The sequence below is a fragment of the Ambystoma mexicanum genome, chromosome 10 (assembly GCF_040938575.1).
Source record: "Ambystoma mexicanum isolate Mex_15411 chromosome 10, UKY_AmexF1_1, whole genome shotgun sequence".
Lineage (NCBI taxonomy): Eukaryota > Metazoa > Chordata > Amphibia > Caudata > Ambystomatidae > Ambystoma > Ambystoma mexicanum.
Window position 1 is genome coordinate 608,772,887 of NC_090932.1, and position 19,072 is coordinate 608,791,958.

A 19,072-nucleotide genomic window follows, 5' to 3' on the forward strand; every position below is an offset into this window, starting at 1 on the left:
TGAGAATTGGGGCCAGGAGCAGTCAAGTAGCGGAATTGGCAGCCATTTATAAAGCAATTACTACTGCAGTTGATAATTAATTTAGTGAAATTGTCCTGGTGAGTGATTCTGATTATGCACGAAATAGCTTTGTGGAATATTTGCCTGGCTGGAAAGCAAGAGGCATGATTACATACAATAAAAAGCCCCTTAAACATGGAAAGATGATACAAGCCATAGACAAATTGGTGTCAGAGAATGATTTGACAATATACTGGAGAAAAATTCATGGACATTTAAAAACACCAGGAGAGGATAAGGAGGGAAATGATAAGGCAGATCATTTAGCTAAAATTGGGGCTGTGATGGGAGAGTTGCTACCTATTGAACATTTGCTTGGTAAAATACAAATTGATGCAGTGACATGCTCTAAAGCACCAAAGGGGGTAGAACAACCAGTGGTACAGTGGAGTTATGATACACTAGATCAAGATCTGATTAAGGCACAAAAAGATGATCCAATTTTGGGAATTTATTATAATCATTTGATAGACCCTGAACAAAACCCTTTAACAGAAAATGATTGTGTGGGAAAAGAAGAGTTGAGGGTGATATTAAAAAATAAGAAACAAATTATACTACAGGATGGACTCATGATTAGAGAGTCCATAACAGGACAAATACAGTGGGTGGTACCCCTTTCATTCAGAGAGCTAATGCTACACCATGCACATGATGCAATAACTGCAAGACACAGAGGTTCACAAAAACATTGGAGATACTGAAAGATTATGCTTACTGGCCACATATGTCCCAAGATGTGGAATTATATACTAGGGGATGTCTAGTATGTGCCCGATTTAAACCTGCTTCACCGATGCATAGAGCCCCCTTAATGAAAAGAGGCTTGACTCTTCCATGGTCAGATTTGCAAATAGACTATGTAGGGCCTGTAAAAAGGTCGGACAGGGGGAACCGTTATATATTGAGTGTGGTTTGTTTAATGTCAAAATGGATAGAGTGTATTCCTGCACCAGATTGTAGTGCGCAAACAGCAGCTACATTACTGGTAAATCATATATTTTCAAGATTTTGGTTACCACAAAGAATAGAATCAGACAGAGGAAGTCATTTCACAAGCGCTCTAATGAGTATGAGTAAGGTATGGCAAATACTGGGAGTGAAAAGAAAACTACATATTGCATATATACCCGCCTCTTCTGGTGAAATTGAACTCTGTAATAGGTCTGTTGTCGACATATTAAAGAAGTGTATAGCAGAGGCAGATTCCAGCTGGGATTTACGTTTACCTCTGGTTTTGATGGCAATCAGATCAACGCCTGCCAAAGCAACAGGTATCAGCCCTCATGAAGTATTGACAGGTAGGAAAATGGTGTTGCCGCAACACCTGCTATACGGGACACGTGAGCAGACACTTGTAAGTGCATATACAGTTCATGAATATATGGAAGAACTGAGGAAGCATTTACAACATGCATTTGCTTTTGTGCAGCAAAATTTAGAAAGGGCTGCTGACAGTGCAAAGTCATATTATGATAAAAAGACATCGATGAAAGAGTATAGTGTGGGGGATCAGGTGTATAAATTTCATTTTGGAAAAGGTAAACAGAAAAATTCAAAATTTCTGGCAGCCTGGCAGGGGCCATTTCAAATTATAGATAAAGTATCCCCAGTGGTCTACAAAATTTTGAGAACTGAAGGTGAAACGGTAACAAAACAATTTGTTCATGTTAACCAAATTAAGCCCTGGCACCCCAAGCATGAGGTAAAGAGACTTGAGCATGTAGAAACAGATCAGGTCCCTTAAATACATGAAAGATTCATAGGGCCCAATAATAGAAAAATAAAAATAGAACTGATTGTTGTAATGGGATAGATGTGAATAAAAAGACGATATGTGATGATCATTAAAAGAGGGCTGAAAATAATGATATTATTTTTACAAATTTGAAATATGTTAAATGATCAATGATGCTTTATGTATGTTTATTTTCTCTCTAACATGTGCTTAATTTCAGAAAGCGAAAGAAAAATGGTGAAATATTTTTGAAAATATATATAGTTTATTTTTGGTAAAAGGGTAAAATTAGTATTGTGCTATGCACTTAATCTGTTTCTTTTCAATTCGATTTAGAACATTAATCTGTCTTTTGAGGTCAGAGGTCACAGGACCGGAGGACCCGGGAGATGATGTAGTCCTGGAGTCCACATGATGAAGATCAAGTGATGCCTGCCTCCGGGTGGAGGTGAAGATAAAGTAATCGGGATGCCAAAAGAGATGACTCTTATGGAAAAAGCATCCAAGAGTGCCAGGATGAAAGAATGCCCCAAATGAACCAGATGATGTGTTGTTGCTGGTCGGGACGTCTCAGAGGCGGACAACAGTAGAAGAACAATAAACGTGCAGCATTGTGGATGCGTTAATTCGGATGTATCCTGGAAGTATGGAGTTCCACCCCTTATTATTTTAATAATTATTTTAATTTGTTATGTTAATTATTTGTTTTCATTATTTATTTTATTTTATTGTTTTATGATTGACTTCAAGTATAAAACACTGGACTATGCGCACTTCAGTTGGGAAGAAATATGTAAAATATTTTATAAGAACTGATGGACTCATTTGAGATGAATTCTGATTTTATGGTGGTTAAACAGTGATTCATTGTGAAAAGTGTGAATATTCATTTTGTTGAATTGCTATGATGAAAAAAGAAAAAGGAGCGCAAGTTGGGTTTCTTCCAATTGTGGCTTGGACCACTGCCAAATTGTCAGAAAAGGAGGGATAATGTAGTATAATTTATAGTGCTTTGAAGTATAGCGCCTTGAAGTTTATAGCACCTCACTGAATGTGATAGCATTCTATTGACAGCAATAATGTGAAATACACATTTAGCCAGTCCTATGTTGCTAGCATAATGTATGAGTATGCAGAGGAGTACAGGCTGCAGGTTTAAAAGTGCACCAGATTTTTTTAAAAAATCTTTTCTCTTCCTTGAAATGCCTCATACACAGGAGACTACATTATTTATCTAACTGACTTACTAAATTAACAAGTACTAATCACTAGTGCTAACTCATTAACATTATAATGTAGCCCAATGTACAAAGTGAGGTGGAAGTACATGTCTTGAAATTAGTTTTTAAAAGTGCATTTTTCTCTCTTATTTTCTCTTGCTGTGCGGAATGCAGAAGGCAGGAAGGCAGCAGGAAATCGAAAAAGAAACAGTTATTATAATCTGAAGCTTACATTGTTTGTGACATGAGGGTGTTAACATAATACTTTTTCTGCTAATATGATTGGAAGGAAGTATATCTGCAGATATGCCACGTAAGCAGCAGAGTTCTGCTGGGGAAAGTCTGACAGAAAAAGTTCAGATCGCTTTTGCTGGGCTGCAGAGATGGATGTTCTTGATGTCTTAACATTGGCTTGAGAACCCTATGTTCTCGCCACACACACTTTAGACACTGATATTACGAAGGCCACCCCTGTCGACCAGGCCGCTCTTCAGAGGGAAATCGCCTGGGGGAAAAAAACACAAATATTTTGGTAAGCAGCCCAGTTCGAAGTGAGGTTTTTTTATGCAATTGATTGGCAAATGTGTTTCAAAGTAGTAGGCAGTCAGAGTAGCAAAGCAAAAGAAATATCCTGCATTTTCATGTGCCATGTGTTGATTCATAAAATGTAATGCCTATTTTTGAAAATATTTATTTGCATTGTATATGTGGTTTTGTTTTTCTCTTCTCATTTTGTTACAGGGAGCTCTGAAATGTAGATGTAAGAACTGCATCATGACATTGTAATTCTTTGCAATATAAGATATTTATATATATATATATATGCCTCTGAGTTTTAATGGTTTTGGCTCTGCCTAAACGGGTGTGGGGAAGATTAAATGTTTTGGTAATAGCTGTTAATTTGTTCATGCAGATGGAGAAATAGATAGACTTAGCGTTGATAAATAATTGTGTGTCTGTGTTCACCCAGTGCATGGTGTCTGGGTGAAATCTAATACAAAATATAGATTACTGGGGGTCCAAGAACCAGTAATGAATCAGTAATGAGGCCTATGGAAGCATAGGTCACTGATGTAGATAAATCAGTGATAACGCCACAGGTTATTGATAAAGCTATATGTGAAATTGTGGTGTTTCTGAATGTAGGTCCAGGGCTCTCTAAGGATCTCAAGAACATTATAAGAATAAGGAAGGTTTTGTGTATGTTGGGGCCATAAATAGACAGGAAAGTTATGCTCACCACTAAGTAATTTACCACTAAGTAATTTACCATCAGAAATTACCATCAATAGTGTAGACTACTAAATTATCCCATATAGTGTAATAAGACATGGTCACTGAAAGGAGGTAAGGCCAAACCGAATCTAAATGCAAGGATAATTCATCACCAAATTACCACTCTTCTTTGGCGGTAAGAAAATACCACCAGACCTCAAATCTACACAAAATATCTTACAGACCATGCTCTCCTGTCCTCTCACCTGGATCTCTTGGGTCCCCCGGATAAGCCTCTGCCTGCACTGCCAGTCTCCTATTCTGTCATTCGACCGATGAAGCGAGTGTCAGTTGCTGCTTTTGCCGCCACTTTCATTCCCCTCCCACACTGACTCTGCTCTTACTAATCTTCACCTCTCTATCATCAACACTATGATCACCCTTGCCCCTGTCGTGAGGATCCACATGCAGCCTGCATCCAAGCTCAACACCTGGCATGACTCTGACCTAGTCTCTCTGAAACATAAGTGCAGAGTTGCTGAGCGGAAGAGGCGTGCATCAGGTACATTCTCTGACAGACTGGCCTGCCGCCTGCACCGAAGGCAATACAGACTCTCCATCCGTTCAAAGTAGAGTGCCCATATCCAAGCCTGCATCTCTGGGGCCACTAACAACACCGGCAAACTGTTTAAAATCTGCAAGGAACTTGCCAATCCTACTGCAGTCTCCACTTCTCCCCTCCCATCCCTGACCCTATGTGCTTCCTGGCCCCCCACTCCTTAACCAAAACTCAGGATATCCTCTTCTTACTCTCCTCCACAACTCCACCTCACCACCCAGCACTCAGGCCTCCCTTGGCCACCCTCTCCCCTTCCCTCCTACTGTCCTATTTCTCACCCATAGCACCGGATGAGGTCTCTAGACAAGTCCTTTCTATAAAAGTGTACTCCAAACAGTAGATCCCAAGCTCCTCCAGAACCATCAAGGACAACATTGCCTCCCTTGCATCAGCCCTGGCCAATTTCTGAAATCACTCCTTTGCCACTGCCTCCTTCCCGCTACCCCACAAGCACTCCCTTTTGCATCCTCTCCTCAAAAAGCCCTCTGCCGACCCCTCCTGCCCGACAAACTACCACCCTATCTCCATTACCCCCTTCATGGGCAAACTCCTGGAGAAGCTGATCATCTCCCAACTGATCCAACACACAGAATCTGTTGATTGACTCCACGACCATCACTCTGGCTTCAGGGCAGCCAGAGGAATGCAAACTGCTCTACTAAACACCCATGAAGACTTTCTCTCAAATATCAATTCCAACTCCCCAACCGTTCTCATCCTTCTGGATCTTTCCTCTGCCTGTGACATGGTCAAGCATGTCATCATGACAAATCAGCTCTATGACACCCTTGGCATCACACGCCTGGCACTGGGCTAACTGACCAAATTCCTCTGCGGCCGTCCTTCTCAGGTTCAACTGGGCCCTTTTCTCTCGCTTATCACACTCCAGGCCTGCATCGGCCTTCAAGGCTCTACCTTGCCCCTCTGGCTCACCTGGTCTTTTCCTTCTCTCCTCACTTCCAGTGTTATGCAGACAACACTCAGCTCTCCTTCAAGCTTCCTTCTAGTGCCTCCTCTTCCTCCTCTCTCATCCCTGACTGTCTGACTGCTATTCAGTCATCGTGTGCTGCCAATGATCTCTGCCTTAATCCAGGAAGACTGAGATCATTCTCATTGGGACCCTAGCTCCCTCCTGCCCTCTGGCTGCCGTCTATGGGTCCTCTCCTCTCAGCGTCTTGTGAGGAAAAAAACCTTGGTGTCGTCTTTAACTCCTCTCTCTCCTTGCATCGCAGACCATGACCAGAAGGCTCACTATCAGCTGCACCTCCTCAGAGGCATTCTCCCTTTCCTCACCTTCCCCCAGACACTCATTTTCTGCAGAGCTCCGGTCCTCTCTAGCTGGACTATTGCAAAAGCCTATTCCTTAATCGTCCTTAATCCTCCCTTCACCCCCTTCAACTAATCCAGAATATTACTGCAAGACTTATCCTTGGCCTCAAGCCCAGGGATCACATCTCTCCAGCCCTAAAATCTCTCCACTGGCTCCTGGCTGCTACTAGGATCAAGTTCAAGACCCTCTTCCTCATCTACAAGGCTTTCTGGGGCCTGGCACCCCATTATATCCAACTCTCTCTCTCTCTAAATACCTCCCTGCTAGAGCCCTTTGGTCTTCAAGCTCCAACTCTCTGCTGATCAGATGCTTCTCTAAGCAGATAGTGGGGGGTATATCTATCTCCTATGCAGGAGCCTCCCTCTGGAATGGTCTCCCGGCCCCTCTCAGGCTTGAAACGGTATTCCTTAAATTCCAGAAGCTCCTCAAGACCCTCCTATTCTCTTCTTCCTTCGTCTCCCACTCCCCTGCTAGTGCCCCTGTCTGCCTCTGAGTTCTACCAGGCAGCAGGCCTCCCTGCCCAGTCCACCCCCTCCTCACACTTAGCATGTTGACCCTCATCCCCCTGCAACCCATGCAATCCCTGGCACTTGCCCTCCTGACCTCCCCTTAACACCCACCCAGCCAGCACCAGTGGTGGCCATTTTCGCTGCTAAGCACACACTGCAAATAATTAGAGTAAGCATTCAAATATGATATTCATGTGAGAATTGCAAACGAAGGTAAATAAACATTTGTACAATTAATTAGTGAAATTAACATATATCAAGTTTATTGCAAAACAAATCAATGAAAAGAAAGACAAACTAAAAGAAAATGTGAAAACAAAGAAAATGCAAGACCAGTTTAGAACAGAAAGCGCAATGATGAACACTTTCTACAACCGACCTGTAGATTGTGCGTGGGACACCACAAAACGTAATGCAGAAAAAACAAAAAATATATTATCTCGGGAACAGTTTGGCCTATCAAGCTAAAGATAGTTGCATTAATTTGGCAATTAAATAATATTCCATGCAAAATTAATTATGCCAGCCCTCACCGTTCATGAGTAGGTACGTCCCCAAGATCAACGTTATATATATATATATATATATATATATATATATATATATATATATATATATATAAACTCGAGACCAATGACTGAAGTTTGAGAGCTAAGGGCTGGTAAATATTTAGAAGACTATCAGATATTGTAGCAGAACAATGGTAAAGCATGACAACAGGTGAGATTTGGATGTCAGTTCAAACAGAATCTGGTTTACCTCATATTGCCCCACAGGTGTATGGGAAATTATCCGCGAAAAAAGGAATAGATGAACAATGATATGAACATGGTTAGTAAATCTTTACCAGAAGGTGAGTGGAGTGGATCATCTGGTGCACACATGTAACGATGATGTCCATGAATTGGGGGGTTACAGCATGTCAACTCATAATTTGGCATCATGTATACTAGAAAACTGAGAAGATGTTCTAGAGGGCACTCTTCGATAAATAGAAGTTCTGGGTATGTGTTCTGGCTGACAGAAACCTAAGTCCGTATGTTGTGAAAGTGTGGAAAGGTTTGGGATTTTTGGAGATGAGTGAGGTCGCGCATTGAGGCAATCTTACAGAATCTGATTCCAAAAACCTGTCAGATGATGATACTTTGGGATGACAGGGGGCAGAGGGCTGGATGAATTGGGGAATGACAGTAAAATCTGACTGAGATGGGTGACGATGCTAGCTCATAAATCGATTTTGGAGGTCGCTTAAACGAAACGAGCAAATGAATACTTTCCATTTGATCTGGGGATTGTATGATGATTACGAGGGACTTGGAAAGGGCGTTCTGGACTGAGAAGGGGTTTTTAAGGCTGGGAGGTGGGAGTGTTTCCAGCACAATATACTTGTATGAAGGATGTTGTCTGGATGGTTGTATGAAATAAACAGTTTAAAGGAAAGAAAAAAAACTCCAAAGGGAACAATGGCAATAACACATGATCTCCCATAAAAAGAGACTATTGAAAAAAGAGTATTATTCTTAGAGGAAGCTTGGACACTAAATCATGAGCTTTTTTTTTTTAAATCAAGACTTTCAACTGACAATTGTAGTTTAATTTTCATCATATTCTCCTATCTGCTCATCCTTCAAACGTATTGTAGACAACATAGCACATAAAACGTTAGCAGTATTTTTTGACACACCTTACCTTAACACTCACACTCCCTTGAAGCTTGAGCTGTAGCCGGATCATGTCGACTTCTTCCACTGTGCAGAGCTGATTAAGCTCCACAACCTTCTTTGACATCTCATCAATAGCCACTTCAATGGGGTTCAGCTCTATGCTCGACTGACTTATCACTTGAATTCGTTTTTTCACGTAGGGGAAGGCATGACTGGCTATTCATTAACATGAAGAAAACATATTGAACACATTAACACAACTTTCAGAGGTTGTAAGTAAAGACTTGTTTGGCTGTGAAATGTTGCTTTCATATACTTATGTTAACATTCTAATCGGAAAGGGGAGGGCTAAGTTTTGCACGGGGAATTTCGTATTATATTCATTTCCAATGTAACATTTTATGGATTGCAATCTGTTTAGGGGCACAAAGCTTTATTTAAAACCTCTATATCGAAAGACATGGGACTGATTTAAAAAACCTTTTTCCAACATGCATCTTCTACGCACATGTTGGCAACACATGTAATCTCCAAATGCCCCACTTAACAAAATGCACGATATTTACTGATGTTTTTACAAATCATGGTATCACACATGCAGTTATGGTAAGTGAACACTGAACCTACATTTGCTGATTAAGGAAAGATGATAATGTTTTAGGTTTCTTAGTTGAAGATTTACGTTGTGGCCAAACTGTGAAAAAAAGAAGGCCTCCTTCTTCCCATCGGGACCCTAACTATGACCGTCGGCATGCTCTGTTTTCAGCGGCATAGCTTCTGGGTGGTGTGACCCCGTCCATTTATGAACTCTCACCAGGTTTATGGGGCCCTGTGAGTTGGTTTTCTGTTCAGCTGTGCATTTCATCGACTCACTTGGCTTAGTAATAGACCATACCTCACTGAGATGCATGGACATGCCACATAACTGAGCCTAAAATGAAAATACAAACCTTGGATTTCGTCAAGTGGTGTACCGAGTGGGGCAGGTGTGGGGTTGTTGCAGGCAGTTAGTCAAACCGCCCACTGCCACTTGCACCAAAGGGAAGGGCTTTTCACTCTGTCACACGCCCACCTAGGTATTGGATGGCAGCACAACCTGTGTCAGGGAAGAGCGATGTGGGGTTGACTGGTGTGTTGTGTCCTCATGTGCTGTTTTTTGCTGTTGTGTGTAAATAGGCTTGGCATTTCCAGCCACCTCAATAAGGAGGACCTTCAGAACATCACGTTGTATTCCCCGTCCAGGCAGTGTGGTCCTGGCTAGCAACACCAGTGTCCTCCATGGTTCTTTTGGGGGAGCAGCTACTATACCTTTTGCCACTGCACTAACACCCAACCATCTCTCTCTGATGCCTTTCTGTCTCCCTCATTACAGGTTTTTAGCGACAACAACAAGAATTCAGCTAAGCCATCTGCTTTCGGCCCTTGGTTTGCCTCTCTCAACTACCCTGCAGCCTCCAGTCCCCATTTGTAAGGCACTGCCTCATAGGTAATTCCTTCATAGCCCATGCAATCGCATCCCCTTGCAGGGTGCATGAACAGGGGCTTGTTTACGTCAGCAGTTGACTTATTTACATCTCAATGGGAGAACATCGGCAAGTAACTATGAAGTATACATTTTATTTGTATACAAGTGTGGCATTGGCACTGCTTTCTAAACCTCCTACAACATGCCAGTGCCATTTGTGAATACTAGAACTGATTATAGTACCGGCAATGTTACAAATCTGAAATGCAAATATTGACGTGGGCTTTATGAGCCAGCACCCAGACCTGGACGCTTATCTGGGAACTCTGGTTATTGCACCATGTACCATTAATTACTTCACTTGATAATAGCAATAGCTAGACAGTTCTCTCAAAGTAGTGTCGTTCAGATTCCTTAAACATTTCTATTGAGTTCCAAAACAGGGGAGGAGAAATGTGTGATTTTGAATGTGTACGTTATTTAATGTATTTGCTATTTGCTGAGTCAAGTAAATAGTATGTGGAACTGCAACTTGATCAATACTCAAGTTCATCTGTAAGCCTGGGCTAATAAATGTGTCCAAATCCAGAATAGCACAAATGAAACAGCAACACGCCGATACCTGGCTGTCTGCCTCTCCAGCACACAACCCATGTACCACACCAGGCACCCTATCTACGCTCCTCCAGACCCCACAGTATAAGGCCCTCACTTGAAAATCCACCTGCCTATGATTAAAATTATAACTGGTCATGGAGTAATACTATAGATTATACACCCATATTAGTGAGATGTTTTCATACAAATAGTTAAGGAAAATAAGGCACAGTAATGAAAAGTGATTTGCTCATGATCACATAATGTGTGAAGTGTGCAAGATAGGAATTTGAGCACTAGCTTTTTCCAATTTAGAGAGCAGAGGATATTTCATCTTCCCCTAATCCGTCTTCACTCTTCGAACCAACACAAGTCTTTCTGCAAAGTTGTTCTGAAAGGGCTTTAGGAGTACACTGTTCAACAAGGCTTTCAAAAAACACCAATGTATCTACAAGAGGGAACCCTCTTAATTGTCTGTATCCTAAGGTGAAAAATGATGAGAGTACACCCAATTGTACGTACTTCAATTATAATTATAATGACAACTCACTATAATTATAATCTTAATTAGTACAATTGTGTCAACTTTCATAGCACCAAGTCACATGTTAAATCAAACTGAAAAAATGTAAGAGAAATCTTAATTGAAGAATATGCTCATAAAGCAAGTATGTATCACTTTGTCGGTAAAAAGAAAGGGGTTGAGCTAGTCCCAAAATCAGGTATAGTTGCATGCAGGTTAGACACCAATATCACCAACAGTCAAACAATCTGCTGACCTACTTTTCCAGATTCCTACCTCTGTACCATATACCCTACTTTCCTTGCCCGTCAACCTCTGGTGTCCTTCCCTTGTAGCACATCCTTTCTGCCCATTCAACACTCCATTCCTTTCAATTAACTTTCAGACCCCTGTTCCCCTCTTTCACCATCCTTTAACCTTTAACTCAGTCTTCTTGCCTTCCCTTGCCCCCACCCTTTCCTCTTTTCCACAAAGCTTAGTCATCAATTCCTTGTCACTCACCACCTTCTTTTGCCTTGGCTCACATGCAGACAGATGACCACCTTGATTTGTCAGTTAGGCCCTCATTACGACCCTTGTGTTAAACAATGGTCCGCCATGGTGACATGGGGAATTACCATGCCATTCCAAGGTTGGCGGGTCGGTAATTCCCCATTTACCATTGGCCCTTCCCCATTTTTGCCCCATAGGGCTCAATGGGAATGGAGAAAGCTGTAATTACGGTACTGCAAAATGCGATACCGCAATCACCTTCAAGGTCACTTTGCGGGTTCTTACCTTAACGGCTGGCATAGACCAGCCGTTAAGATCGGGACCCGCAAAGGGACCTCGTAATCAGGCGTTAAGGGATTACCGGTACCCTTAACGGTACCGGTAATCCATTAACGCCAGGGTCGTAATGAGGGCCTTAGCCTCTGAATCAGATGTCAAGAAGCTGTGGTCTGTAACATCCAGTGTTACCTCCACCTCAGAGGTGGAGGTAAACAAATCCAAATTTGCCCCTTTGTTCTGAAGCTTTTTGCTAAAGTACAGAAGTTTCCCTTCAGTACAGTGATTTTTTTTGCTGCCTCCCTCTCACTACCTTACCCATGTAACGTATAACGTGGTTACACATTTGTTCATTCTGAACAGGTACAGCAGTGGTATGAGAGACGCCTGCACATAATTTGTTTCCACCTTCACAATGAAGGTGAAAATGTATGGATTTCTTTTTTTAAATCACGTTTTTATGTTACCATTTGTTGAGGTGATATTTCTGTGAAATACCTTTGGAGATATTCCAGAGATACCACCTCGCAGGTGATACATTATGAACTGGCCAGATTTGCAGAAATGGCACCTCTGAAGGTGATAACTTTCTCCATCAGTATTTCATAAAAAATTCCACCGAACTCTAAATGACCCCCTTAATGTGTAGTCTGCTAATATTGAATAACCGAATGCTACATCTTTTGGTGTGAGTTTTTCAACTGTACCCAAAAATGATGACCGCAAACAATCTAACAGTTATTTCCATAAACACCATATAGTTATATCCATGGGAGCTATCCATGGTGCTATACAACTCTTTTTGTAATTAACTAACTAATGATCAAGAAATTCATCAGAACATAAGAGAAGCATTCTCACAGAAGGAGCCCAAGGACAAACTGTATGGACGCCTACTTAAGCAATAAGCACGGAGCAGGGGGGATTTACCACTTCAGTTAATGCCCTGGGGACCATAGTTACAGGCCTGAGCGAAGAAAGGACCTTTACAAATGCCCCTAGGTATTACCTGAAGTGGTCATGCCCCATGCGAGGGGCTTATTGCTATTAGTACCCTGGTCGTAAGGCTGGGGTACTAAAAGCATTTTTTTATGTTCCCGAAATGCTCTGGCGTTTTGGAACAGAAAAAAAGTTTAACAAATGCCCACCGCGGGAAGGAAAATTAAGTCAATTTTCCCTTTCCATGGCAGCCATTGAAAATAATAAAAAATTAAACAAACAAAATGTCCACCATAAAAAGGCAGAAGGGACTACATGTAGTGCCTTCGCCCTTTCCATGGCAGTCATACAAAAAAAGGAATAAAGTAAACAAAAAAATGGCCGCCATGGAAAGGAGAGAAGGAACTAGGTGTAGTCCTTTCTTCCTTTCCAAGGCAGCCTGTCGATGATCGGGAGTGGATGCGCTGGAGACAGAAATGTTTGCAGCATGTTTGCTCCTGAAAAGCAGGTAAGTGTGGGGGGGAGGGAAATAGGGTTATAGGGTGAGTTGGGAGGGGGTTTAGAAGACTTACCTCATTCCTGGCGAGGGGAGATGGCGGCCACCAGCCCAGAGGAGGCTCAGGATGGTGGGATTACCATCTGGTAAGGCCCGTGTTCTGAGTCTCCCCATTGGCTGGGAGGCAGCTACAACCCCCCCCTCGCCGGATACTATTTCATGATAAACAGCTGAGGATTGTAAATGACACAGGGTGAATGGGCCACAGGGGTGCTAACTTTACCATCCAGGGTCACAGTGTCATTTAATTCTGTTATAGGTCATTACATCGCTGGAAAAACCGCTTTTAACAAAAAATAAGAAACATTTATAACATTGAGAAAAGCAACATTTAGGGATTTACATTGTATATTGTTTCACTGTTATGTTCTACCATCTAGTGGACCTTTATGGCATAACTAGGCATTAGACTAGTTAAACATTATACAGAACCCATTCCCCACACCTATTATTCCTAAATTTGTTTAATGTATTATATACTTTTTTTATTTACGTGGGTCACCCCCAATTCCCCCTTCCTGTACGTTCCCATCCCCCAACCCATTCTACCCCTATACACTATAGCGAGCCCTCCTTACCACCCCTTCCTTACCCAAACACCCCACACCCAACTGCTTCACTTTAGAATGTCATCCAGTGGTATTTTTGTTGCATATCACAATATTAAAATGCTTTTTTCAAACGATTTTTTTTTAAACAAAATTGTGTACTGTTGTAAGGGAAAAAGGACAGAGCCCCTTTAAGAGGGGAGCCAAAGACTATGGGAGGGAGCGGGAAGCGGGAGGAAAGGGAGGGGCAAGGGAAGAGGGAAATCAGTAAAGACATGGAGGAATAAAGGGAAGGTCGCAAATATGCACTGGCTTCTGTGTGATTATTAAGGACCTAACAACTGGCGACGAAGGGAAACGAGCCCCCAGCAGTGCCATGACAGAGGTGAGCCCAGCAGCATGAAGGAGCCCAGCAAAAGGAGGGTGCGGTGGACCCGACCCGGCAGAAGACTGTGTGCGCAGCAACATCTGTGAGCCCGTGTGCCCACAGTGTCCAGAGCCTGTGCACCTGCAATGATGAGGGGCCTGTGCGACCAGTAGTGTAGGTGGGCCCGTGAACCCAGCGGAGGGCCCGAGCGCCCAGCGATTTTGAAGGGCCCGTGTGCCCAGCTGCAGAGAGACGGAGGGCCTGTGTGCCCGCAGGGGAGAGGAACTCAGGAAGAGTGCCCGTGAGCCCAGCAGTGACGGCGGGCCTGAGAGCCCAGCAGTGACGGTGGGCCTGTGCGCCCAGCATTAAAGGTGAGCCCGTGCGCCCGGCAGTAAAGGTGGGCCCGTGTGCCCTGCAGCGACGGAACCCGGGAGGAGGGCCTGTGCGCCCTGCAGCGCCAACGAAGAGGAGCCCAGGAGGAGGGCCCGTGTGCCCGGAAGAAAGAAGAACAGCAGGAAGCCCCAGTGCTCTGAAGATGAAGAACACAGACGGTGAAACCCAACGTCCACGAAGTAAACAGATGACAGCGACTAATACGCCGGAGCCGCGTAGGACCCACCTCGCCTCTCCAGAACAAGACAAACAAGTACGAGTAAGAAGACACGCACACCCAACCCTGTAGGAACAAAGGGCAGTGCGAAGACGCCACCCAGTGGCCTGACAGCACCCCTGGCTGCCCCGACCGGCACAAGCCGAATACGGGAAACAACCGGCTGTTGGGCGGGACGCCCACAGACAATGAACAGCCGTAAGGCGCCAATAACACACGTGGCCACCCCCAACCCACACTAACGCCGGGAAAGGTGCTCCAATCCCAGGCGGAAGGATCACGGAAAGGGACAACAAAGTGGAACAAAGAGGCATCCACCCAACACCTCAACGCCGCCACGGCAAGAGCCCTACAAAATAAAAAAAAGGACACAGAGGAAATGTATCACCGGCACCCTACCTCCAGAGAGCATAAAACAGGGAGCACCCAGCCACGCCTGCCACAAGGCCCCAAGGAGAAACTACCAACGTGGGGAAACAACAAGAGCTCAACCCATTAAAGCACAGCAGAGACGCTGGAGCGAATACAACGGCAGGTGCAGGACAACACAGAGGCGGATCCCAGCAGGAAGAAGAGCCGCCACCAGGAGCAGCCCCAAGGGTGAAAGCGAGATGCCGCGAGGAGCACGCGGCTGTTGCAGGTACCAAACCCTGCGTCTCTCGCGCAGTGAGTAAAAAAAAAGGGAAACCCTGAGTCTCCCACAAGTGACATTGAAAAAAATAATAAAGTTGAAACGTATAGCCAGCAGCATTAACCCTGTGTCTCCCACCCAGTGACACTGAGAAAAAAAAGAAAATAAGAATAAGCACAAGGGTGACAGTGAAAATAAAGGATAAACCCTATGGCCCAACTGCAAAACATGAACAATAAAAGCCAAGAACAATAACACGGCTGGTCCTAACCTACCAAACCAGCAGGTAGAAGCTACCTACAAAGAAAAGACGTAGTATGGCACACTAAACAAGTGACCACAGTGCCTCAAGAAACAACTACGACTGGTGCCCACGTGACACTTAAGTAGCTACATCACACCCAGCCCAGGTCACAAGGCCCCGTGTCTCCCGCTTGGTGACACTTCGTCGAGATAAAAGAACAGTAAAGAGCGGGTCAATACTATAGATGACCTTAGCCATCCAAGGAGTATACCTGCACCATGCACAGTGCATCGCACGCTGCGGTGCCTGAGACCACGTCAGACATCCAGGGCGGAACATACCAAAGGACCAAAACACAGCGACTCCATACCCAAACTAAACACCGAGGGGAGCCAAAGACTATGGGAGGGAGCAGGAAGCGGGAGGAAAGGGAGGGGCAAGGGAAGAGGGAAATCAGTAGCGACATGGAGGAATAAAGGGAAGGTCGCAAATATGGACTGGCTCCTGTGTGATCATTGAATGAGCCTGAAGCACCCAATTACTGGGTACAATTTAGTTCCTGCTTTGACACTTGGCAGTAAGAACATGCACCTGCATCCTAGACTCTTATCACTCTCAGCCGCTCACTGCTGAGGCCCATGTATGGGGGCCACCGGGCACATCTGCAACAATACGAGTGCCTCACCCCATCTACATAAAAGCTGAGAAGGCCTTGCAGCACTTGGTTCCTTCAAGGCAGGCTACATTCTAGAGTATTTTGTGTTTTTCAATTTGTTTTTTACATTTTGCAGCTCTGGTCTAGAGAGCAACAGCACATACATCCTTGCGGGCAATTGCGTCTTGCCCCCTTTGCAGCCTGCACCTGTAAAGAAGAGCTGAATTGGCCTATGGGATTATTGAAACACTTTCCAACTGGCAGCTGTCCTTGAAAATGTCTCTTGGGTTGTTGCAGTCACAAGTTAGGCTGAGCAACATGTGACTGACTCTGCACCAGCCATGTGAGCCTATTAAATGAACCAGGCTTTTAAGAGTAGACAGTTACAAGTTAAAACGCTGAATGTTACATTTGAACAACTTATTTCAGCTGCCAAAGTAAAGACTGTTGCAATACTATTATCTGGAAAGCACTATTGCTCTGCTGACTTAGACCTTATGTTGCACACAAGAGTTTAGTTTAGTTTAGTTTAGTTTATTATTTGTATAGCGCGCCATACCCTGGAGTATCAGGGCGCAAACAGACAAGGATATGCTCAACTTAGTTACAGGTACATAGAAATCAGATGAAGGTACAGAGATGCGCCGAGCTTGGTTACAGATATGCTCGGCTAATTGCAAGTACAGGAAGAGGCAGGAAGAGTAGACAGACATCAGCAATATTACAGCAAGCAGATATGAACAGGGAGAGATCAGGACAGGGGAGCAAGGAGCTTGCTCCTGTTCACGTAATATATAGTTATATACAGTAATGTACAATGTGACAAGTGGAGTAGTTAGCTGTCGTTGGCTCTCAGCCACCTAGTGAGGTTTTGTCTAAATTTTGCGAAAGGCTGAGGTTCTCTAACGTCATGGGGGAGGGAGTTCCATAACTGCGCAGCCTTGACCGGGAAGCTATTTCCTCCTATAGTGGCAAGTTTGAAACGCGGGACTTGGAGGCAGTTTGCGTTGGCTATTCTGGTAGGTCTGGAAGAAGTCCTTTTACGTAATCTATCCATGAGGTAAGGTGGAGCTTTGTTGTTGATACATTTGTGGGTGAGGGAAGCGATTTTGAGATGAATTTTGTCTGCGGTGGCGAGCCATTTGTGTTCTCTTCTTGTAGAGGATATATGCTCGTTTCTATTAATCTTGAGTGCTGCTCTCAAAGCATTATTCTGGAGTACTTGAATTTTGTGGATGGTCTGTTTATTAGCTCCAATGTAAAGTCCATTACAATAGTCTAATTTTTATAGTATCAAGGCTCTGGCAAGTGTAATGCAGCTATCTGTGGAGAGGAATTGTTTGCTCGCTCTGATAAGTTTGCATGTATATGCTGTGGCAGAAGCTAGAGAGTTAACTTGTTTGGTAAAGTTCAGGGTGGCGTCTAGGTAAAACCCTAAGGTTTTTACTTCATGAGCTACTTTTATGTTGTTCCCATCAATAATGAAGTTGTCGTAATCAGGGCTGAGTTTGGATATATAGGTAGTGGTGCCCAGGATGATAAGCTCAGTTTTATCATCGTTCAGGCATAGGCCGTGTGTGGCCTTCCATGCCTGGACGATGCTATAGATCCTGTTCACTAGGGCCAAGTCCTTGGCGTAGTCTCCTGAGAGCGGGAGGAGGATCTGGGTATCGTCTGCGTAGTTAGTGGAGGCGATACCAGATGATCCATTTCATCAAAGAGAGGCTTTGTGAAGACATTATAGAGGGTGGGTGACACACAAGACCCTTGTGGAACACCGCATGTTATGGGGATTGGATCTGCTGAGGCTGATGGAGCGAAGACTCTCATGGTCCGATTACTCAGGAATGACTGGATCCAAATTATGGCCTCTTTTGAAAAGTGGGCTGCCGAGTCGAGGTGACTACAGAGGACTGCGTGGTCCACTAAGTCGAATGCCGCTGATAGGTCCAGGAGGAGAAGTAGGGCCGCTTGACCATTGTCTCTGCAATCGTCTATTTGGGCCTTAAGGTCTATTAACGCTGTTTCGGTCCCATGTTGCGGGCGGAATCCTGATTGACGGGTTCCAAGTAGGTGGTTAGACTCTAGGAAGCTTTGAATTTGCAAGTAAGCCACTTTATCTAAAATTTTTAGAAGAAAGGGCACAGTCGTGATGGGCCTGAAGTTAGTCGGAATGGCAGGGTCAAGGGTTTGCTTCTTTAGTAGTGGCAGTACCCAGGACTCTTTTAGGTTGATCGGTACTGAACCTGAGGTAAAGGAGGAGTTGATTAGTTTGGTTATAAATGGCGACAGTTCTCTCGCAGCATCCTTGATGAGTTGTGCTGGACATTGGTCGCCTTTGCAGTTGGACGGTTTGAGTCCCAGGATGACCTTTTCTACCTCTATGGTCGATACCTTAGAGAAGCAGAATCGGGCTCCCAACTTGGGCTGTGGCGGTGGCGCTGAGCTCTGAGGGATGTGTGGTGTTAGTGATGCCTTCTTGATGGCAATTTTGGTTTGTAGGCTTGCTACTTTGTTTGTTAAAGCAAGTTGTATGCTAGAGCACCATTTTTTATCCTTGGTGCAGTTTTCTTGGGGTGCAACGGGTGTTTCCAATTCTTTCAGAATGCTGAACAGTTCTTTGACACTAGATTTTGAGTTGGATATTCTAGTATTGTAGGTTTCTTGTTTGGCTAATAGTATTTCTTTCTTGTATTGGGAGGAGGCTTTGGAGAGGTTAAGTTTATTTTTGACTGATGGGGAAAGTCTCCAAATAGTTTCAAGTTTTCTTTTGGCCAGCCTAAGATCTTTTAGGTGGGGCGTGAACCAAGAATT

The 19,072-nt window shown here is 43.9% G+C and overlaps 1 protein-coding gene across 5 annotated transcripts in view; it reads right to left on the bottom strand.

The window, feature by feature from the left end:
- Nucleotides 1-19,072, bottom strand: part of DOCK10 (dedicator of cytokinesis 10) — a 2,208,289-nt gene that overhangs the window by 228,901 nt on the left and 1,960,316 nt on the right. For all 5 annotated transcript variants that reach the window (XM_069618176.1, XM_069618179.1, XM_069618177.1 and 2 more), the window contains one exon: nt 8,381-8,571. In XM_069618176.1, coding sequence (XP_069474277.1) covers nt 8,381-8,571 — 191 coding nt within the window. The remainder of the gene's footprint in view (nt 1-8,380; nt 8,572-19,072) is intronic.